Here is a 24,597-nt window from a genome sequence, read left to right on the forward strand (position 1 = left end):
CAGACCTGCTCGAGAGAGTCATTACTGGCGATGAATCGTGGATATTCGAATACGATCCCGAGACCAAACGGCAGAGTCGTCAGTGGAAAAGCCTGGCATCATCAAGACCAAAGAAAGCAAGAATGCCGGTTGAAGGTCAAGGTGATGCTCATCGCATTTTTTTGACATCAAAGGCATCGTCCACTTCGAGTTTCTACCACAGGGTCAAGCAATGAATCGATATGTGTACAAGGAGATCCTCCGGCGCCTCAGAAGATCAGTCCGGGACAAGAGGAAGGATCTGTGGGAGAATGACGCCTGGGTGCTCCACCATGACAACGCCCCTGCTCACAGTGCCCTGAGCATCCGACAGTTTCTGGTGAAGAGGAACGTGCCAACTCTTGAGCAACCCACGTATTTAACAGATTTGGCCCCTTGTGATTTTTTCCTATTCCCGAAGTTCAAGGGGGTGATCAAGGGGACGCGGTTTCCTGATGTGGAGGCCATCAAAAGGGCCGTGACGACGGAGCTCCGGAGGATTCCAGAAGAAGCCTTCCTGGGGTGCATCGAATAGTGGAAGAAAGGATGGACAAGTGTGTGAGACTGGAGGGAAACGATTTCGAAGGGGACATGATGTGATTTCAATATATTTTTTGGAATACAATTTTTGTGAAGTCAGTCCCATTACTTTTTCGATGGACCTCGCACGTGTGTGTGTGTGTGTGTGTGTGTGTGTGTGTGTGTATCTATCTATATATATATATATATATGTATATATGTATATATATATATATATGTATATAAATATATATATATATATATATATATATATATATATATATATATGTATATATATATATATATATATTTCGGCACGCCCCTTTCTTTGTTCCACCATCAGATTTTTCTTACTGCATGAAATGAAACAAGCTTTGACATATATAGTAATGATATTATTGTCTTCCTTAAGAGGCCCCTCAAAATTCGTTTTGATGATTATGGTAGTTAAATCTTCTTATTATCTATATTAATATTTCGGCACGCCCCTTTTTTTGTTCCACCATCAGATTTTTGTTACTGCATGAAATGAAACAAGCTTTGACATATATAGTAATCTGATGGTGGAAAATCTGATGATGGAACAAAAAAGGGGTGTGCTGAAATATTAATATAGATGATATTATTGTCTTCCTTAAGAGGCCCCTCAAAATTCGTTTTGATGATTATGGTAGTTAAACAGTTCATGTTCTCCATTTGCAAAATGGGAGGAATTATTGCACAAAGAAGAAATAAAAATGTTTCCCATTTTTTAGAGGACCACTAAGATGAGTTCGTAAAACCTTTTGTAGAGTATGTTATTATTAATCACTATACGCCATAGTAAATTGCTCATGTTATTGAGCTGTCAATAAGCTATCAATCATAGACATATAATAAACTCACTTGAGTATTCATATCTCTATTTAAATGCGTAATATCAAGCGGTACCTTCATGATGACCTAATAAAACCGGTCTCGATGTCCGTCCGTCCGTATATCAGTTCACAATTAAACCGATCGTGATGCATTTTAAGGCTTTCCGAGAGCTTTGGAGAGATTACCTACACTCCCACACGGTGCTGTTTTTATTATTCCGACTGCACTTCATTAGAACATAGATCATGGATGGATGCACAGATCCCAGAACAACAAGAGCTGTACAGAACAATTCATATTATCGATGGTTAAAAATGATATTTAATTGATATTATAATAAATTGTTTATTTGAAATATCTTCAAATTTTGTGAGTTTTTAGTTTGTTGCGAAATATTAGGTCCTCGGGTCTCCGCATAGTGGCGTACAGGCTTAAGTCGTACTTCTGTTTACTTCCGTAGAAAATCACAGAACCATCCAATCGACATGCTGTTAACAGTTTCAGAATCAGCTAAAATCTGCAAGATATGAATATGTAGACGAAACTGATCCAGCCAGCTAAAATCTACAAGATATGAATATGTACACGAAACTGATCCGGCCTGTTGGATCACTTTAAAGTAGGGTGCCCTGTAATTTTAATGCGCTCTATGGATCCTCCGCAACTCACGAATGGTACACCTTGTGTTGTCACTAAACTACGTGGTAATGTCATCGAAGTGGAGCTACTGCGGGACAGTCAAAGGGGAAAACCTGAATGATAATAATCAATGGATAAAAATGATATAATATATTGTTTAAAATACATTCATGCTATCTGTCTTTTACCATATGTTGCCAGTGACGCCCGTCCAAGACGGGCACCTTTACTAGTATATATATATATATATATATATATATATATATATATATATATATATATATATATATATATATATATATATATATATATATATATATATATATATATTGTTGTGGTTGACAAAATTCGCAAACCACCATTCAGGTCCCGTAGGTCAGTATATGTGTATGTCAATGATCTCTGTAAGTATATGTGTAGTTAGCCCAAACCCGTTGTTTAGAGGGAATAAATGTTATTCATTCGGGCTGCGACCCTTTTAGATAGCCGTTTTTCTTTTACTATCTTTATTTTGGACCAGCCGCCATTACTACCACCACAACCACCACCAACCACGTCTCAACAGCCATCACGCAACGCCGCTTCACAACAACAACAACGCCAACAGCCACGACCTGTACCGTCACATCTCGCTCTCGCAACCATCGCATCACCGCCATTCCCGCGCCGCTTGTGGGCACCGATCCTGGACTCGTACAGGGCGCGCACCAAGCAGCGGGTGCAAAAACACCAGCCTTTCCAAGAAATCGGATCAAGAATGATTCACGCCCACTTCTGTTCCGTCCTATCAGCGAGCGTGGGGCGATTTGGCCCCGCCTCCAGGCGCGTCGGAGTATAATCGCTATATGCAGATTCGCGGATCAAGAATGATTCACGCCCACTTTTCCTCTGTCCAATGGGGAGCGTGGCTCCGCCCCCGAGCCGTTCCTGATCCAAAAATCTGCATATGATTTCTCCTGTCGCACTATAAAGTGCCGAGCGCGGAGCGAATCAGAGCAGTTGGGAAGAGTTGAAGAGTTGAGAAGAGGAAAGAGTTGGAGAGTTGTGGCGGCGGCGAAATCAGTCGAGAGAGTGTCTGTCGGGGTCCGGAGAGGCTGGAGAAGCCAAGAATCTTTGTGGAGGTCGGCGCTCGTGTCAGAGTCGGGGAGCTGCGGAGAGGGGAGGCCGGTAACGCGGTCGAGGTCGCAGTGGCGTCGCTCGTCGCGGGACCCAAGCCAGCCAGATATCCTCCTTCCCCCGAGCATCAACAACCCCCTCCTGTTTCCCCCCGCGCTGAGATAGTGTGAGAAGGGGGCCCCGTTCCCACCCCATTCCAGGCAGTGCCAGCGAGGCACGCGGAGTCGGGGCGCCGCCGCCATTTTGCGGCTCATCACCAGACGGGTAGGCTCGACGCAGTCTCGGCCCCAGGCCCGTCTGCCCCCTTATCGTTGAGGGTGGCCCCTTTTTCTTTTGCTTTGGAGTATATGTGTTGTCGGCGCCGTCTGTGAAGTAAAACTGTGTAAGTGTTGTCGTGTGCTCGCGTAGTCGGTAGTCGATCTGCATTGTGTCTCTTTTGTTGCATTTGCTTTTTGTGCAGAATTGTCCTGTTACTTTTACATTTGCTTTTGGTGCATAATTGTTGTGATTGTATATGTGTGCTTTCCGTTTGCCACGGAATAAATGTGCTTTATGTTTAACTGTTTTTCCCGTTTCGCTTCGTCTTTTCTTTTATTGAATCTCCATCTTACTTCACGTAAAGGGTTGGTCGTGGGCTAAATACGCCCAATAATTCATCGAACCGTCGAGGTTGACGATAACACCGCTCGGTTATCCCGATAGTACGGAACGGGTCGCTTAAAGTGGCCCGTGTCCGAAGTCGACCTGTGGCGAGGTGCGATCGCCCGGTCTACCCTCCGTGTGGGTACTTAGGTAGGTCGAATTTGGCGAGCAACCCTATCCCACGCGGGGGGCCGATTGGCACGATCGTGGTGAGGCCGAAAGGCCCACCCGTGACTAGTTCCCGGCGTTAGTCCGAGAGGGTCATGACGGGATTGTCCGTCCGGTGGGCGACGTGCTGCGATTCGAGTTACGTGGCCGTTCGCACGCCGGCGGGCGCGAATCCGCAACAATATGTTGTTGTTCCTCTTCCGGCTTCTCCCGTTAGGGGTCGCCACAGCGGATCATCCGTTATGATCCGCATACTGATTTGGCACATGTTTTACGCCGGATGCCCTTCCTGACGCAACCCTGGTCGCCTCTTACGACACAGGGATCAGGATTTGGGTTTCGCCATGATTCCGGGCTGCTCTCGACCCTGCCCAGTGCAGAGCCCCCGTCCTCAAGCGATCCTCCAACCCAAGCCTCCGAGTCGCCGGATTACAGGCACACGCCACTACGCCCGGTGTGTGTGTGTGTGTGTGTGTGTGTGTGTGTATGTATATATATATATATATATATATATATATATATATATATATATATATATATATATATATATATATATATATATATATATATATATATATATATATATATATATCCCTGTGAGTCGCAAGAGGCGGCCAGGGTTGGCGTCAGGAAGGGCATCCTGCCATAAAACGTGCCTCAAGAAGGGAACCATGATTGCATATCGCCCACAAAAAGCTAACCCCTGCTCAGCATATATATATATATATATATATATATATATATATATATATATATATATATATATATATATATATATATATATATATACATATATACACATAAAATAATTAGGGTGGTCCTTAGTATATAGAGAGAAGAATGAAAGTTGGAAATTTGTTACTCTCACCCCTGCAGTTTCATGGTTCTTAGTAAAAACTGTGGGCAAAATATTTTTGAAATCCAAGAATATTTAGAGGTCGCCCTCATTTGAAATTTGCTTTAGCAGCCTTCTCCCCTTCACTATCCGTCTCCTCTCCTGCACTTGACAATGAAGATGCTGCCAGCACCGCTTGGCTGGTTGAAGCTTCTTGCTCCTCCTGTACCATCTTCTGCCGTCTGACAGCCTGCTCTGACCTCTTCAGAGATATTTTGTTCTTCTGGGACTGAACCACGTCTACAGAGCCAATGCAGCCCTGCCTCCCCTTCTGTTGGTGGGCTTCAAGGAAATCTCGGTCCTCATGATTCTTTATCAGGACCAGTGCATCAGCATGAGCAAGGTCAAAGAGTTCTTTCAAGCGCTTTTGAAACTCCTGTTCTTTCTTCTTGTGGGAAGCACTTAAGCACTCCTGTTCCGATGTTTTTTTTCAGAGCTTTCCACTCTACAGAGACCGCCTTCAGCTTCTTAATGTAATGCTGGTCAGCTCGCGTTGGGATGCTGGCTTTATCCCATTACACCTTCATGGCCTGTAACGTTTTGCGACTGGCATCCCGGGTGTTTTGTTTCTTCTCCAAATGCAAGAACAGGAAATGCCCAAAACCTTGCCAGTGCGAGGGCAATTTTGCACCCTTTATTTCCAGTTCAACAGAATCAATCAAATACAACTTCTTTATCAAATTTATCCTAAAGAAAGAAAATGATGTGCTAAGGTATCAAATATCAAATATGTATCCAATGTATCAAATCACAATGCCACGAAAGACAATGATGCAACGAGAGCAAGCGGCAGAGAACCACGCGGCAAGACAGCCTGAGCAACAGTGAACCGAACTGGCAACCAACGGTGGGGCCGAGTTGGGGGTAGGGGTGGCAACACTGAACCAAAACAGTCACAGCTACAACTTCCATAAAACAGCACTTTATGCCTGTATAATATATACTTTTATACAAGTATAAAATAATGTTTGATGGAAGTTGTAGCTGTGACTCGTTTGTGAATATTATGTGTATAATGGTAAAATTTCAACTCATGAGGGTGACCTCTAAATATTCTTGGATTTCAAAAATATTTGGCAAACATTGTTTTTGCTCAGAATGGAACAAATTAGGGGGTGACAGAAACGTATTTCAAACTTTTATTTTGAAGGGCTACCCTAATGCGTGTGTGTGTGTGTGTGTGTGTGTGTGTGTGTGTGTGTGTATGTGTTTGTGTGTGGTGTGTGTGTGTGTCAGTGTGTCTACATAACTCCAAAACTAAAACCTAGCAGCCTGAAACTTTGTATGCATAATAGGAAGAACTCCAAGAAAATGCAAGAGTGAAAATTGGGTGATTGGGTTAATTAAAACACCCCTTTTGAAGATGATTTACGGCCTTATTTCATTACATCCTTTGTCAGCCAATCCTCGGCCACCTCACTGCCTGGGGTCTTAAGAGGTTTCCTGGGTAACCTTGCTGGGGTCTTAAGCCGCCATGTTTTTTGCCCTGCTCAAACATGCTTTGATTTTGAACAGGCCACAACAATTTATTAATGACAGTTATTTTTTTTCTCTTTCCTCACTCATATTATCAAATGCCTGTTCATCATATTTATGAATCGCTGGGTATATTGCAATGCTTATAAACGCCTGGAGACGCCAGTGTTCGAGGCTTTATTTAATTTGGGGATATGAATAACCAAGAGAATCTCTTAAACTAAGCATTATTACAAAATGTTCATCAGGAGGTGAAACAGACCTACCAGGTCTGTGTGCGTGTGTGTGTGTGTGTGTGTTTGTGTGTGTGTTTGTGTGTGTGTGTGTGTGTGTGTGTGTGTGTGTGTGTGTGTGTGTGTGTGTGTGTGTGTGTGTGTGTGTGTGTGTGCGTGTGTGTCATTGATTGGTATCTGTGTATGCGGGTTTCCAAATGTCGAATGGAGTCCTCCCAGGGCAGGCTCAAAGCGATGATATCTAGTTCACCTGTAAAGTAGTTCTGGGGAGCTTATGGGATGGCGCGTCGTCCGTCTGTCCGTCCACAAGTCCTTGCAACTTCTCAGGAATTACATATACGATTTCAACGAAATTTGACCACGACCTTCATAATCTGTAATGTCATTTAAAAAAATACGGGGTATGAAGGGGTTTACAGAGTGTATGTATCGAGGGGAGTGTATGGGGAGGGGGTGGAGGCGGGGAGTGGGTTAGCTCCCCAAAGACATATTTGCTTTCTTCTCAAATGATGCACACAATTCCGATGAATCTTCACGCCAACCTTCATCACCCCATGGCGTACCAAAGTTTGTTCATGACATTAGAGAAATCTGGCTCTAAGGGGATGTAATGGGGGTTGCCCTCTAAAATCTGTATTTGCTTTCTTCTCCAAAACTACACATATTATTCCGATGAAACTTGACCACGATCTTCACCACCCATGATGTTCTAAAGTTTGTTCACGACATTAAAATAAATTTGGGTCTATGGGGAGAGGGGAGTTGCCCTCCAAAATATGTATTTGCTTTCTTCTCAGAAACTACACACACAATTCCGATGAAGCTTGGCCACCATCTTCACCACCCATGATGCGCCAAAGTTTGTTCATGACATTAAAAAAAAATTGAGGTCCTAGGTGTTCTTGGTTCCCCCCAAATATGTATTTGCTTAATTTTCTGAAGCCACACACAATTTTTATGGATCTTGACCACCACCTTTTTAACCCGTGATGTACCAAGGTTTGTTCATGTATTAAAAAAATTAAAAAAAAATCCATCGGTATTTACTTTCTTCTCCGTTATATATTTTGTGCATCATCCATGCATACCAGTGGTTCCCTGGTTATCTTATCCAATCGCTCCCAGGTGATTGCCCAGGGGTATTGCCCCAATGATTAATATGTCTGTGAGGTTATTTGTCATCATTCCTGGAGGTCCATCTATCACTGGTACAACTTTGGCATTCTTCAGCTTCCAGAATCTTCTCACTTCATTCTTGAGGTCTTGGTATTTGCTCATTTTCTTGATTTCTGTATCGTTTAGTCAAAAATCACTGCTATTAACACCTCAATAAGCAATGCCTTTTCTCTCTTTTTTTTTTTTTACACCTATGTATGATAACTGGCCCCAACGCTTTGTTTTCGATGTTCACGCCCAATGGGATCAAACGTTTGGATGTGAGCGGTAATTCCATGTTTTCAGTTATTACTTTTGATTCATGTTCCCACAAATTTTATGGAACTGAAATATCAAAATTTTTGCATATGTGCTCATGGATTGCTTTACAAACTCTGTTGTGTCGTTGTGTGTACAGCTGTTCTGACATGAGTTTGTTTTTTGTGTGTGTGTGTGTGTGTGTGTGTGTGTGTGTGTGTGTGTGTGTGTGTGTGTGTGTGTGTGTGTGTGTGTGTGTGTGTGTGTGTGTGTGTTTGATTATTTAGCATAACATATTATGTTTTTGGTGTAGATGGAGGAATTTCACAGGAAAGATAGGATCGTATAGAATTGCTTTGCCTGTGGATGTGTAGTAGACATCTCAATGTAAATTTAGTAGGGAGACGGTGAGCTTAAGTGGTACTTGTCAGCACGCGGGGTGGTGCGGTGTTGATTAGATAGGGATTAAGGATAAGTTCCCCCAGTAGGTAATAGACCCCCTGTGACTTTTCCCTCTGTTTTTTTTATATTACAAGCGAGCAATAGAAGAATTGCGTTTTTATAACATGACCAAGTAGGCAAGAAGCCCCGCCTCCAAGGGTGATGGCGGGCGAAGTCACGCCCCCGAGCCTGATGATTGATGGGCATGACGTTAGTGGCAGGAAGACGAAGAGGGTGTAGGAGGCAGGCGATCAGAGAGGACGGGGAAGCAGCTCGTAGCAAGAAGCGAATGCACGTGTGAGGTGAAAAGGGCAGGAGAAGAAAAACTTGGTGGGAGACGAAGGCTCAAAGCGGGACAGAAGTGAGAGAGGCATAATCGGCGGTCGAAAGAGCAGTGTATTATGGCTGGCTTTCCTTCGACACACGAAGAAGACGGCACGATTGTCATATTCATGCTGAGGTGAATTGGCTCGCGTGGTGGAGCAAGATGCTAGCCATCGACTCTTGGCTGATTGTGAGACCCTGACCTCGAAGCCTCGTGTATATCACTGAAGAGAGCAGCTGTGTTGTCCAGCGTGATCGACGAGGAAGCTGCATGGCGGTTCCTCAGCCCTGATGTCGAGTGTCGTCTCCGAATTACCTTCTGCATGTCTTCCCACCCAGAGAGCGACTGGGCGCCATTTTGAGTGCATTTTTCCCACGCAGTGATGTATCGGTTTTGGTGACCTTCAAGCTTGAGGAGCCCATCCCTGGGCATACAGCGATGTGCTGGGATAAAGGAGGGATTTTTCTTTTATTACTTGGCAAAAAAATGTTTTTTTTGACAAGTATGGTGATCACCTCCATTTGTGTGTTTGTTTGCCTGTCCGCTCGCCTCCAGCCCAAACCGCTCAACTGACCGTTCTGAAATTTTCAGAGATTAATATCACCGACCCTGCGACAGTCATGCATTGAAGGTTCGTAAAATTTAGTCAACCAAAAAGGTCTCCTTCGGCCAATCGGCAAATTGTCTAAAATCCTCAAATTTCATCCGATTGACTTGAACTTTGAACAGTATTTGCCCATCAGGTCATTCAATTCAATCACCTATTACTTTTGAGGTTATCATAGGTCAAAAGGTCAACCCAAAATAGGTCAAATTTTAAAATTGTTTCTAAAATTGTCAATGTTCATCCGATTGACTTGAAATTTGAAGACCATTTGCATATGAGATCGCTGAACTCAACCACCTATTAATTTTGAGGTCAACCTAGACCAAAAGGTCAACATTGGCCAAATTTCTAAAATCCTTAATTTTCATCCAATTGACTTGAAATTTGAAGACCATTTACATATCAGGTCAACGCAATTGAACCACCTATGTATTTTGAGGTAAACAAAGGCCAAAAGGTCAACATCGGCCAGATTTCTAAAATCCTCAATTTTAATCCAATTAACTTGAAATTTGTACAGGATTTGCATATCAGGTCAATGAATTCAACCACCTATTATTTTTGAGGTAAACCCAGGCCAAAAGGTCAAAAGGCCAATTTGGGCCAAATTTTCTAAATCCTCAATTTTCATCCGATGGACTTGAAATTTGAAGAGCATTTGCATTTCAAGTCACTGAATTCAACTGCCAATTGATTTAAAGGTCAAAAAGGTCAACACAGGCCTAATTTCTAAAATTGATAGATTTGGCCAAAAACTAAATATATCACTTCATCTCAAAAAGTTGTGGACGAGTTATGACAAAACAAGGTGGATGAGTTAAATAGGTGACAATAACAAGCGGATTGGATGTTGTTTCAGATCCAGCCCATCAGTGGGATGCAAAATGTGAACTGTTCCACCTGGCATAAGTATGTGTTCCACTGAGTGCCATTCTACTTTGTGCTGTTTTGCCAAGTTGTCACTCTACGATTTTTATCTTGCCAAAACGAAGTTTTTGCAAGATATGTTAGTCAGCTTGTATGTTTTTTTTTTTGTTTGTTTGTTTGTTTGTCTGTAATCACGTGTAAAAAATTCTGCAGAGCACAGTTATCATTGGAAATTTTTGTAACTTCGCAGATCAGAGGCCTATAGAGGTCCCTTTCAGCGCACAAAATTTTGAAGGTCAAGGTCAAAGGTCAAGGTCACTTTGTCGCAAATCAGGGGAGTCGACGAAACCCTTATTTTTTGAGTAATTTTGATCGGATCGTCTTCAAACTTCATGGGAATATAGTTCATGGTCTGGCGCTCAGCTGATTAATTTTTGGTGGCGATTGGCCTTGACCTTCATGGTTGGCGCCTGAGGTCAAACATATTTGACCCCAAGGTCAAATTTTCAAGTTTTAGGAACCATATCGTGTAGTACCTCAAATTGAACACCTCAATGAGTGCTTTCTAGATATGTCAAGCTTGAGACATTATGACGTCATTTGGTGACGTTATGAGGCAAAAGCATATTTTTCATGGTTACTCTGTAGAACGATTCTCATCGGAATCTCTCGTGGGCAGATATTCCTCAAGGAGTCGCTCCTGGTGGATAACAGCTCTGTTCACCTCAGTGTGACCTTAAAGAAGTCACACCTGGTCACCTTTTGGCAAGATACGTGTCACCCGAAGGGTGACATTGGTTTATTCATTTGTTTGTCTGTTTGTCCACACAGAACTTTAGTGTTTTTCCCCACAACCGCTTGTTGGATTGAGATGATATTTTTACGACAGGAGCTACTACTCATGTGGAATGTTTTATTGATAATGTTGACAGCATAAGTCACCTGGGCCTTCATATCTTTGAAATTGCACCAAGGAGAAAATTGAGACTTGGTACGTGGCAAGTACAACTCATGGGGAATAAGTGTGATTGTTTTTATATATATATATATATATATATATATATATATATATATATATATATATATATATATATATATATATATATATATATATATATATATATATATATATATATATATTTTAGCTTATCTGGAATTAAATTCCAAATAAGTTATTGTCATTGCACTCTGCCCATCTCCTTTTTCGACTTCTCTGGCCAAACTGCCTGGCCGATCCAGCTGAAATTTTGCAGCAACATTCCTCCTGACTGGTAACAGAAATTGCAAAGCTCATTCCAGTCATATGACTTGAAGTAGTTCAAAATGGCTAACTTAGTAAATTTCTTCAAAAATCTTCTCCAGACCCACCAGTCAGAATGGTACCAAATTTGGGTTTCAGCATTAGGCCAGGGTAGGGATGTTAAATTGCAGAGGTCATACCGATCACATGACCGGAAGTGTGTCAAAACGGCTGACAATCAAGTTTTGGGAAAATCGTGTAAACTCCTTCAAAAATCTTCTTCTCCAGACCCATCAGTCAGAATACTACCAAATTGGGGTTACACCATTAGGACAGGGTTGTGATGTTAAATTGTGGAGGCCGTGCTTATCAGATGACCATAAGTGTGTCAATGGTGGTTCTGCAAATTCCTTCCACAAGCTTCTCCTGATCCTGACCTGAAGTATGCCAGAATGGTGGACTTTGTAAAATCTTTGGAAAATCACGTAAATTCCTTCAAAAACCTCCTCACCAGACCCACCAGTCAGAATTCTACCAAATTTGGGTTACAACATTAGGCCAGGGCCCAGATAAGCTGCACGGAGAGTGGTCCTATCTTTTTTTTTAGCCGCGTCGCGTTGCGAACGCTGGCTCCAAGAGAGCTCCGTGTTGTTCTTCTTCTTGTTCTTGTTATTCCTCTTATTCTGGTAAAGACAAAACCTTTATGACGTGGTTCTTGGACACATTTGTCCTTGTTATATATATATATATATATATATATATATATATATATTACATCACATGTGCCTTAGTTATGATGTCATAATTGCATATGTAGGTCTACATCTGATCAGTATGAAAATTTTTGAGGGCCATCTCGGGATCAAATGGTCCACAGAAATTTTTTGATGATGTCATCGGTCATGTGATTCGTCAGCCAGATTTTTTTTATTGAAAAAAACATCTTCAAAAATCTTCTTCTCTGAAGTGGCTGAACAGATAGAGACAAAACTTTACACATATGACTACCTATCCATGAGGAACAAAAGGTTCACACATATGATGTCAAAGGTCATGTGGTTTTGCAGCCATAATGGATTTACCCTTAAATCTTCTCCAGAATGGCTGGACAGATCGAGGGGAAACTTCACAAAAATGTTCCCCAAGACATGGGTGTACAAGTCTGTTAAGGAGTAATTGATAGATCACAGGGTTTTGGTAGCCATATTGGATTGAAGAAAAATATTTAATAACGTTTTCTCAGAGAACCATTTAATCATCTGATGTGAAACTTCAATATTATGATCTACTAGTGATGGGGAATACCTGATTTAAATTTTAACTTGATCGGATGCATGGTGTGGCAGCCAGAATTATTTAATATTTTGAATCTTGGTTGTTGTTTTTTTTATTTTTTTTTAAATAAGGCTCACTTGGCTGCACCAGGATGGGTTTTAGGGTAGAGGATTATCAGCTAAAACTCTCAATCCTATCCAGGTTCCTCCTGATGACTTCATCTTTGCTTTTTTGCTTGCTTGGGTTCCTTCTGATGACTCCAATGTAGGACTGTAGCTACAGTACAGTGGCAAGAAAAAGTTTGTGAACCCTTTAGAGTTTTCTGTATTTCTGCTTAAATTTGACCGAAAATGTGATCAGATCTTCATCCAAGTCCGAATAACAGACAGAGAACTTGATGAAAGAAATAGCACACAAAAAAATCTACTCATCTTTCCACAAATTTTATTTATTGAGCAAAATTATCCAACATTCAATTTCTTTGTCAGAAAAAGTATGTGAACCTCTCAGTTAATTATCTCAATTAAGGGGGTAATTCCAGTTTGGTATTTCACTTTTAATGGGATGACAATCGGGAGTGAGTTTGGGTGGCCCTGCCTTATATGCAAAACATAGACTTTGTTCTTCACCATCAGAGTCTGATCTTCACCACACAGGTTTGTGGAAAAGCATCAAGCCCTGATCAAAAGAGATTTCTGAGGATCTCAGAAAAAGAGTTGTCTGCTCATTGGTCTAGAAAGTGTTACAAAACCATTTCTAAAGATGTTGGGCTCCACCATTCCACTGATATGCAGAAAGTGCACAAATGGAGAAAATTCCACACCATTGTTACTCTTTATAGGAGAGGTCGTCCAACGAAAATCCCTCCAAGAGCAAGGCGGACAATAATCCAGGAGGTCACAAACAACTCCAGGGTAATGGCAACATATCTGCAGGCCTCTCTTACATTGGCTAATGTCAGTGTTCATGAATCCACCATCAGGAAAACACCGAACAAGAATGGTGTGCATGGGAATAGCAAGGAGGAAACCACTGCTCTCCAAGAAGAACATTGCTGCCTGTCTCAAGTTTGACAAAGACCACTTGGATGATCCTGAAGACTCTTCGAATAATGTTCTGTGGACAGATGAGTCAAATGTAAGCCTGGTGTTGGCTTTGTGGTTAGGGCGGCGGCTTGGGATCCTTGGGTCTTGAGTTCAATCCCCGTTGACCATTGAATTAAAATACACCAGGAGGTTGACTCAGCCCGTCATCCTTCCGAGGTCGGCAAAAAGGACCAGTGTACTGGTAAGGGGGACACTGCATCAGTGGCATAGCCGCGTTCCAACCAATGATGCAACCAGGAGAGAGACAGAGACAGACAGACAGAGACAGACAGACAGAGACAGACAGACAGAGACAGACAGACAGAGACCAGACAGACAGACAGACAGACAGACAGACAGAGAGACAGACAGACAGACAGACAGAGACAGACAGACAGAGACAGAGACAGAGACAGAGACAGAGACAGACAGAGACAGCTTTTTGGCTTAAATGAGAAGTTATGTTTGGTGAAAACCAAACACTGTATTCCAACATAAGAACCTCACCCCAACTGTGAAGCATGGTGGTGGGAGTGCCATGGTTTGGGGCTGCTTTGCTGCCTCAGGACCCAGATGGCTTGCTGTCATTGATGGAACCATGAATTCTGGATTGTACCATGAAATTCTACAGGAGAATGTCAGGGCATCTATCCCTGAGCTGAAGGTTAACAGAAATTTCATAAAATGTGTGCAAGCAATAGAACAAAACTGTAAAAAGTTTGAAACAGTGTTTTCTTTGATAGGTTGGCAACACAATTCCTCTGTCTTGGGTTTATTTATTTACAGTACTTTTATCCTTCTCAGGTTCATGTCATTTCCACTGGCATATTGTTAAGTTTCTGTTGAAAGCTGAAATGGACTGAAATGGCTTTTTGCAATCCAAACCAAGTTTTGAGCTGAATTAAGTTAATGAAGGAGTCCTTTTTTTTGTCAAGTTCGTATGGGTTACATTACTATGTTTGACTTCAAGCAAAACGACTGATTAATATTTTAAAAGATTTCAAAAAAGTAATTCTTGATGGAGCACTCAATGAATGGAACATCTCAAATGTGATTTGAACTCAAAATTATGTTTTCAGGTATCGGAGGGGTGAATGGTGAAGGTTATTGTCAAGCGGGATTCAGTAGTGACTTCACGAATGTAAGTTCATCTCCATTCTTATGATTTCAGCATCCCTGTGTTTAACGGTAATCACTCAAAAGCTGAGAGAAATAATTATTTTGCTAATATAAAGTGGCTTCAGTTTGTGGCTGCTGGAAAACTCTGGGATTCATGGGATGAAAGCATCGGAGTGATTTGCTGTGATGAAACTGATGTTGCAGGATGGGCGAGTTGTGCTTGGAGCGCCTGGGAGTTTCAATTGGCAAGGTGGGACTTCTCGAATCTGCCAATGGAATCGGCCATTATAATTGACTAACAGAATAAGCTTTCATCATATTAATTGAGTTCTCAAAAGATGGATAACAATATGTGTGGGTAAAAGTTTTAACTTTCTTTTTAAAGTTCTCCTGCTTGATACCTATATTCTCCATGAATGGATTGCATAACAGGCCTTTGAGTTGATGAAATAAAACTGTCGTTGAATCATCATTGTTCCTGTTAAATAAGGCAATACAGTTCACACTCGGTATGGGACTTTCAAAATGACACTATCCAGCTGTGCACATACACAGAAGTCCCTATCGACAGTGGTAGTTGGGGCATGCTGACATTTATTGAGTGTGAGTTAACGATTGTTGCATAAAATGGCTCGCAAAGCTTCTAAAACAACAACGGCACATGGTAGAGCACATACCTCTGCCAGGCTGAACAGTTCATGTATGTGTATGTACATAATACAGTGTATACATTTTGTGTGTATATAACATGTATAATGTCACATATAATATGTATAATAATGTGTGTGTGTGTGTCTGTGTGTGCGTAAGTATGCAAGTTTTTGTTATTGGCTGCTATCTCAACACATTGGAGGCTTTCATGAGGTGGAACGGAGACTTAGCAGGTGTCAAAGTATCCACCTCCATTGGTGTGTGTACGTGTATGTATGTATGTATGTATGTATGGATGAGACTGCCACTGCTCACTTGCATTTACAGGAAATGGTATAGAAACTCGATACCTCGCATCCACGGATATTTCTCGTATTTCCTATATTTTCGTGAGGCTGGTCTGCATCAAGCAACAAAACAATTACGGTTAGCCAATTTGAAATTGCCACTCTTTCGTTTAAATCCTGAAAACTATGTTAAAAAGACGATTTGAATTCCAGATTTTGTCCTAGCAAAAGCACGTTAAAAGCCCCCCATCTAACGGAAGTGAGTCACTGAAAACGCACACACAGTGCATGCGCAAAAGGCCTCGTTTGTGATCACATGGCATTTTGAAAGTCCCTTATTGCATTAACATCCATAATATGCTGTTTCACCACAAGTCATGCCAGGACAGTGTTTTTTATTATTTTATTTTTAAGGATTTAAAATTCATAGTGGATCTGCCACACACACATCTCACACCTGAACATACAGCTGAATACACAAGACACAACACAGGACAGTTAGACAAAACAAACAGCTACTGAGCTTGGGAAAAGTGCCATCACTTCCCGAGGCACCCTGTGTACGAGCGACGTTACAATAATGGCGCCACCTTTCTTACCGCACTCAACGGCGCAGGAATTTCCTCCTCCCCATCGATGCCAACCTATGGGGATTGTCCGTGCACTATCCTTTTAAATGCTGAACATCAAGCAAGGAAGCAGTATGTACCATTTTAAAATCTTTGTTATGGCTCGGCCAGGGTTTCAACCACTGACCTCGAGACTCGGAGCGGGTGCTCTAACTATTACACTACCGAGTCTGGTCACCTAGTCTGCTCTGGTTTTGCTTCGGTTTATCAAACTGTACTTTACTTAAAGTGGAGTAGTTGCTTAAGGAAAAAATAAAAAACGCAGTTTTAGCAGCATGGTTCAATAACAGAGATGCCAGCAAATGATGGCATTAATGGATATATATATATATATATATATATATATATATATATATATATATATATATATATATATATGTATTTGGAAATAAGTGAATGTGTATTTCAATTTGCAAACTTGTTATATTCTCTTAATCCTGGCTTCCCATGTTATTAAAAAATGAAATGCACTGTGATGGACCTAGCTTACCATTTAAGTCATTACTTGATGTGGAAGTTGATAAAGTGTTTGGAAATCATGTCGTTCTGCCCCATTAAAGATGCCACTCATTCATAGTCTTTGCAAAATAAATAAATCAATAAAACAGGTTAAAAATTCTAACATTTCAACTGCACTGTGACCTTCATTCATCAGGAACTATAGGCAGCCTAATATCATTTGTGATAATAGACATGTTTCTCAAAAGCATTCACAAATATGCATTCACTTCTCCATTGGAATTCCTTTCCTTCCTCTCTCTCTCTCTTTCCCTTGCTCAGGGCAGATCATTTCGGCATCACAGCAAGCAATTCTGGCCATCACACCTGGCCTCCTGCAGCCCAAGGTTCAGGGTCAGTCACAAACAGCAGAGAGAAATCAGACAAAAGACGACAGCTACATGGGTACGCACAAGCACTTTGGTCTTGGCGGAGTCTGCCGATTTACCGGAAGTTCATAAAATGTGGAAGATTTATTTTTGAGATAGTTTACTGCAAATACTTGAAACATTGATGGAATTTTCAGTTATGAGCAGTTGCAAATATAATGACAAAAAGATCCGAGTGGAGAATTTATTATGATGGAAATGGTCATGAAAGTGATACACGACAGTCATGCTTCATTACTACGTTGACGCTGGACGAGTCCTTAAGATTGAAACCTGTTCGTAATTGATCATTATTTGTTGGACAAAATATCTGCTCCTCGACTTCTGCAGGTAAAGCACACTCAATTGGACACGTTTCGATTATTTTCTGATCAAAGTGATTTATCTATTATTATTATTGAACGGACTACATTAACTACATTTTTGTGTTGTTTGTGTTTTTTTTTTTTTTTCATTACCTTTGATTATTATTGTTCTCACTTCCACATTTAAATGGACCGTTTCCTCAACTTCTTCCTCTCTGAGTTGTTCTACAATGCTTTTGGAACTCGATTTTTATTTTCCTTCCTTTTTTTTTTCAGCATTAGGATGTGAGATCATTTCCTTAACCTGCAATTACACTGCTTTTCGATGTTGTTTCCTTGCCGTTGAAGTGGTTGGGGCAGGGATGGCTGAATTATGGATAGTATATCAACACCATTTGTCCTTCTTTGAGTTGCAATGGTGTAATAAGTTTTATAAGTGATCAAATATTGTGGCACAGGTAAAGTGAGTTATATGAGTTACAAGTTGTCATGAGCGGCATGAGTTATAAGTTGTCACTTTCGTTGTGGATCAGAATTTTTGACAAGGGCCAACCAGGGCCAAGTGAGGACCTGAAAATCTTTGAATGTACTCAAATTAGAGAAATTTACCCAAGCCTGTTTAGTCACATGAACGTAAAAATGTAATTATCTCAAAGTAAGTATGTAACATTATTGCACGACAAGGTCAGCAATTACTTAGTTGAAAAAAACTTCAGTAATTCTATTTTCTTTTTGAACTGGTACATACACACATATACAACGGGAGCCTATCCCCCAGGCAGATGCCTGGCCCATCCCCATTTCAGAGGGATAGGACATTCCAGGCACCCACCCAAGGGGACCGCCTTAGATTAACCTGAGGAGACAGCTATCTGGTGGACCACACCACAGCACCACTCCGGTACACACTTCACTGTGTTTTGCAGAGTGAAGTGGTTTGTGGTGGCCAGAGTGTAAATCCTGCCACCAACCTCCTAGATAGGGTAACCGATTGCAGAAGGACATCCACAGACAGTTGGTACCAGATATGAATGGCCGTTGGCTCACAAGGAACTCCTCTGCCCTTTGGGGGGGTGGGGGGGTTGTATTGGGGGACCTGGTGTGGGGAGCCCATTTAGTCACCAACAGTTGACCATGAGCAAGTTTGTCAGGTCAGGTCAGATCAGATCAGATCTGTGACATGATATGGGTATCATGTAAAACCTGTACTCCCAGGGTTGGGTGTTGCCATTTCTGCTTTGTACCATCTATAAGCACAGCACAACACAGGCAGCCTGTCCTCAAGTGATCCCCCAACCCCAGCCTCTGAGTAGCTGGATTACAGGCACATGCCACAATGCCAGCAAATGTTCTCAATTCCAGGTTGTATATTGAAAATTTATCTGGCATACATATGCAATATTCTCAACCCCAGGTGAAAATTCACCTGCATGAAAGAGAGTTACTTGATGCTTTATTGCGAACTTGATGCGATTGAAAGTTCAATGACTTTTCAAGTATTACTCCACTGTCAGTATATTGTCCTTCCTCTCTCTAGCAACCCTGCTCTTCCATGAGCCTCAATTCTCCACAAATATATCATTCACCAGATAATGTTGCAATATATTTGTGAAAAAGGGAATGTGTGCAGTAATATTTGGGTGTAATTCTGAATTCTAAATCTTATTTCAATAATAATTTCCCGTTTTATATTTTGTCCATTTTTGCCATTTCATCATCATCAGTGAATCCACACCCTGAATGAATCTGTGTTCAAAGTTTTGTGGCGTTTAGGGCTCTCGATTCACAATTAATCTAACTCTATCCATCTGAATATATTTCTTCTATTCATTGTAATGTTTAAGCAAGCACTGTCAAAGTATACTTCTCATTATATGCGCATCACATATGTATATGACTATGAGATCATTATTATAACTATTATTACCTCCGCCACCCAAGGTGAATGAGGTTACCTTTTCACCCCTTTATGTCTGTTTGTTTGTCTGTTTGTGTACAGAATATCTCAAAAAGTTGTGGACGGATTTGGATGAAAAATTTGTGGACAGATTTGGGGTGTGGCAAGGACAAACGGATTCGATTTTGGTAAAGATCTGGATCTGGATCCGACTACTCGAATTTTTTGAGTGATTCTTCACCATTGAGAGATTTGGCTAAAAATGATATATAGCACGATATCCCAAAAAGTTGTGGACGGATTTGGATGAAACTTGGTGGACTGGTCGGGTGTGTGACAAGGAAGAATTGATTCAATGTTGGTGAGATCCGGATCCGGATCTGGATACGATAATTGTTTAATTTTGATAGTGATTTTTCAACATTGACAGATCGGGCCAAAAACGATATATAGCACGTTTCAAAAATTTATTGGGCCCGATATGTTCTCGTGGATCAGGAATTGCATGGCGGAGGTATGCTCTCTACTGAGTGCCCTTCTAGTTTTATGTTGTTACAGCTTTGTCTCGGTGTTTCTGTTGTATCCTGTGCAATGTTTTTTTGTTAATTTGTTAGTGCTGTTCATGTCGTTCATTTCTTATTGTTCAAGGCCTGACACGCCTTCCCTCGGAAAGAAAGTGTATCTTAATGTCTCGCTTCTATCCTGGGGATCTTGATTCTATTTCCTCAACACTCTCCTATTTCTTCTCCTCGCTTCAAAAAATCAAAACAAACAAAACTTTATTTTTCATTTCATAACAATTCTCATTTCTACTTGAATTTCCTTCTGCGTGCTAACCCCCCCCCCAATCCCCTTTTATAAAATTTTCAACCCTTGTATCTTTCATTAATGCTAAACGTGTTCTCCTCCATCCTATATATGTTCTTCTCCTTCGTCTTCTTCTTCACCAGGATTATTTTTCATAGCTGTTTATTAGCTCGGCGCTTGGTCAATCAACCCTCCCCCCACTCATTCAGTGCTGCATTTCTCCATGCCTTGAACAAGGTCTTATCTCCCAGCCCCTCAAAGCTTCATGTCCACCCTTTATGCATCCCTCCTCATCCCACCCTCTTAATGCTTCCCCTCCACACTCCCCCAATAAATGCTTCCCTCCACACTCCCCCAATAAATGCTTCCCCTCCACACTCCCCCAATAAATGCTTTCCCTCACCTCACCCTCTAAAGTCTAAACCATCCCCCCTGGGGGATGGCATCTGCCTGGGGGATGGCTAGATGGAGGCCACTGGAGTGCGGGTGGAAAGTGGATGCAGCGACGCACTGCTCCAGCACATGCTCCCAATCCTGACCTGACCTGACCTGACCTGTAACATTAAAATAATCAACAACCTATATCACATATCTCAAACTCCTATATGCTATACAATACATGCATTGTGTGACACGGCCAACACACACACACACACACACACACACACACACACACACACACACACACACACACACACACACACACACACACACACACACACACACACACACACACACACACACACACACACACACACTCCACTGCACCCAACACACTCAAACATTCCTCCACATCCAACGCACTCAACACACTCAAACCCTCACCTGCACCTCACACAGACAAACCCTCCTCTGCACCCTCCCATACAAACCTTCCCCCACATCCCACCCAGTCAAACCTTCCCTCGCACCCCACACACTCAAACCTACCGCCACACTCCACACGCGCAAACCTTCCCCCGCACCCCACACACTCAAACCTTCCCACACAACCCACACACTCAAACCTTCCCCCACACTCAACACACTCAAGCCCTGACCTGCACCTCACACAGCCAAACCCTCCTCTCCACACTCCCAGGCACATTCCCCTGCACCCCACACACTCAAACCTTCCCACACACTTCACACATTCAAACCTTCCGCCACACTCTACACACTCAAACCTTCCCCCACACTTCACACATTCAAACCTTCCGCCACACTCTACACACTCAAACCTTCCGCCGCACCCCACACAGTCAAACCTTCCCCCGCACCCCACACACTCAAACATTCCCCCGCACCCCACACACTCAAACATTCCCCTGCACCCCACACACTCAAACATTCCTCCACATCCAACACACTCAAACCTTCCCCCAAGCGCAAACTTTTCCCTACACTCAACACACCCAAACCCTGACCTGCACCTCACACAGACAAACCTTCCTCTGCACCCTCCCATACAAACCTTCCCCCGCATCCCACACACTCAAACCTTCCCCTGCACCCCACACACTCAAACCTGCCCCCCCTCCCCACACACTCAAACTCAAACCTTCCCCCACACCCCACACACTCAAACCTTCCCCCGCACCTCACACACTCAAACCTTCCCCCACAACCCACACACTCAAACTTTTCCCTGCTCCAAAATTTTCCCCCGCATCCCTCATACTCAAACATTCCCTCTCACCCCACTCCCAAAAGCTTCACCTTGCCCCCACAAAGCCTCTCCTCCCATCCTGCACCCTCCAAATGCATCCTCTCCCTATCTCTAACTGTGTGGACTTCAAACATCCGAGGTCTCCGCTCCAACCTGACATCTCTCAATCGAGGTCATTGCCGATAAACAGACATCATCTCTTTAACAGAATCCTTCCTCCTACAGGACGTCTCTGACTCCCTAGTGTCACTCCACGGTTATCATCTCCTCTAATTTGATCGTCCTGAACAATGCCCCACTGGTGAAGTTACACTTTCTATCAATAACTAAATTTCTCACTGCCCTTGTACTGATCTTGCACCTCCCATCCCCCAGGAGTACCTCTGGCTGTGACTTCCCCTCCACTCCCACCTCTTGTTTGTCTGTGTCTTGTATCATCCTCAAAACAGTGACGACATCAAATACATCTCTCTCGGTCAACAAGGGCAAAGTTTTAATAACTCCTCCAAACTCTCTCTTCCTCATATGTGGCAACTTTAGTTGTCACCATGCAAATTGAGTGGGTGTTGGTACCTCTCTCACCAGTCATGGCACCTCAACAAAGGACTTTTGTGACTCCATGGGACTGAATCAATCTGTAAACATTACAACTCGGATTTCTTCCAATGGCAAATCCTCTCTTATGAAATTGGTGATGACCAACTTCCCTTCTAACATCTCCTGCTCTTTCTCTGTAACAATTGGATCATTTGATCATGTGCTAGTTAAATTCAACACATCTGTGGCTATTCTCAGACATCCGCCTCAGTGCCCGTGAGTCTGGTAGTTCACTCAGGCAGACGGCAAGGACTGCAAGCAACCATATCACTTAAGGACTGATTTGTATATGTACCATCCTTGATATGAAAGCCTGGGAATACTTCCACAGAAGCCTGCTCTCTCTTATGCACAGATCCATCATATCTCATCTTCAGTTATCCTCCCCTTCTTCAATGAAACTTGCGGTGAGGCAGTTGCTCTGAAACAACTTGCTTTCTCTTCCTGGAAGGCTAATTAGACTGAAGGCAATCTCAGTGTATTCCAAAAAGTCCACAATAAGTGTGTGTCTACTCTCAGGAGAGCCAGTAAACAACATCTGTCCAACCTCAAAAATGAACTTTCAAGCTTGTCTCTCTCCTCTAAAATCTGGTGGCGCCATGTTAAGTCAGTGTCTGTAGAATACTCACCTTTCATCCCTTCCCTGATCTCTTCAAACGGCATCACATCCGACTGCTCGTGAGAAGGCTGAATGCCTCATTTCTGTGTTTGCTTCCAAATCTTGTGTTCCCAACCCCTCACTCTCTGTGCCCATCCTTCCCTGTCATACCCAAATGCTGCTTTTGCACCTGTGAAGATGGAGAAGGTTCCTTCAACCCTCGACTCTGACTCCGCTACTGGACCGGAGGGCATCAACTCACACATCCAAACAACCTGCTTTGCTGCTCTTGCACATCCTCTCTTTCCTCTTTTCACCCACTCGTTTGCCCGAGGCCATCTTCCATCTGCTTGGAAATCCACCAACATCACTACGTTACTTAAAAAAGTGCAAAAACGGATCCCCTGAACTCCAGACCTATCGGCTTACTTCCAATCATCAGGAAGGTCATGGAATCCATCATCGCAGTGGACAGGAAATCCTTTATTTTCTTCAACAACCTCATCTCAGATCACCAATTTAGTTTCAGACCAGGTCACTCCACCTTGGACATGCTGCTTCTACTCTCCCAATAATGGATGGAGGCTCTCAATGTCAGACATGAAATGAGGGCCATCTCTGGACATATCTCGTGCTTTTGATACAGTCTGGCATCCTGCCTTGCTCTCCAAACTCTCTGCTTATCGCATCCACGGCCAACTCCACACATGGCTGACTGATTTCCTCTACTCTCATAATCAACGTGTGGCTCTCAATGGAATCCTTTAATTTCCTCATCTCCCTGTCAAGGCTGCAGAACCCCAAGGCAGTGTTCTGGGCTCAGTCCTATTCCTGATCTTCATAAATGATCTCTCAGACTCTCTGGAAAGTCTCCTTTATCTATTTGCTGATGACTCCACCCTCTGCCGAGCCATCCATCATCCTTCAGATAGGCAGGCTGCAGCCTCTTGCCCCTCTTCAAGCCTTGACAAAATCACAAGCTGGTCAAACACTTGGAATATGTCTTTCAATTCAAACATCTCACACTCTCACTGTCTCTCTGAAAGGACCATCTGGCAAACTCTCCTATCTACTTTCACAACAATTCTCTTCAGGAAGTTCATTCATTCAAACTCCTGTGTGTCACTCTCAGCCATGATCTTTCTTGGATAAACCACATTTCAAAGTTGGCTTCCAAAGCCAGCTGCCGACTAGGCATCCTCCATCGTAAAAAGTCCTTAATTGGCACACCTGAACTCCTATCCACCAACAAGACTTTCATCCACAGCTTGATGGAAAACGGCTCTCCCTTCTGGACTGGCTACCTTACCTCACATCTTGCTTAGCTTGCCACCATGGAAGCCAAGGCTTATATG

At 42.5% G+C, this 24,597-nt stretch overlaps 1 protein-coding gene across 4 annotated transcripts in view; it reads left to right on the forward strand.

Moving 5' to 3' along the window:
* Positions 1-24,597, forward strand: part of LOC147028067 (integrin alpha-8-like) — a 225,910-nt gene that overhangs the window by 85,996 nt on the left and 115,317 nt on the right. For all 4 annotated transcript variants that reach the window (XM_085878073.1, XM_085878074.1, XM_085878072.1 and 1 more), the window contains 3 exons: positions 14,897-14,958; positions 15,141-15,186; positions 17,284-17,406. In XM_085878073.1, the coding sequence (XP_085734199.1) occupies positions 14,897-14,958; positions 15,141-15,186; positions 17,284-17,406 (231 nt within the window). The remainder of the gene's footprint in view (positions 1-14,896; positions 14,959-15,140; positions 15,187-17,283; positions 17,407-24,597) is intronic.

The sequence above is a fragment of the Eptatretus burgeri genome, chromosome 4 (assembly GCF_056783735.1).
Source record: "Eptatretus burgeri isolate ZD-2024b chromosome 4, Ebu_testis_v1, whole genome shotgun sequence".
NCBI classification, from domain to species: Eukaryota; Metazoa; Chordata; class Myxini; order Myxiniformes; family Myxinidae; genus Eptatretus; species Eptatretus burgeri.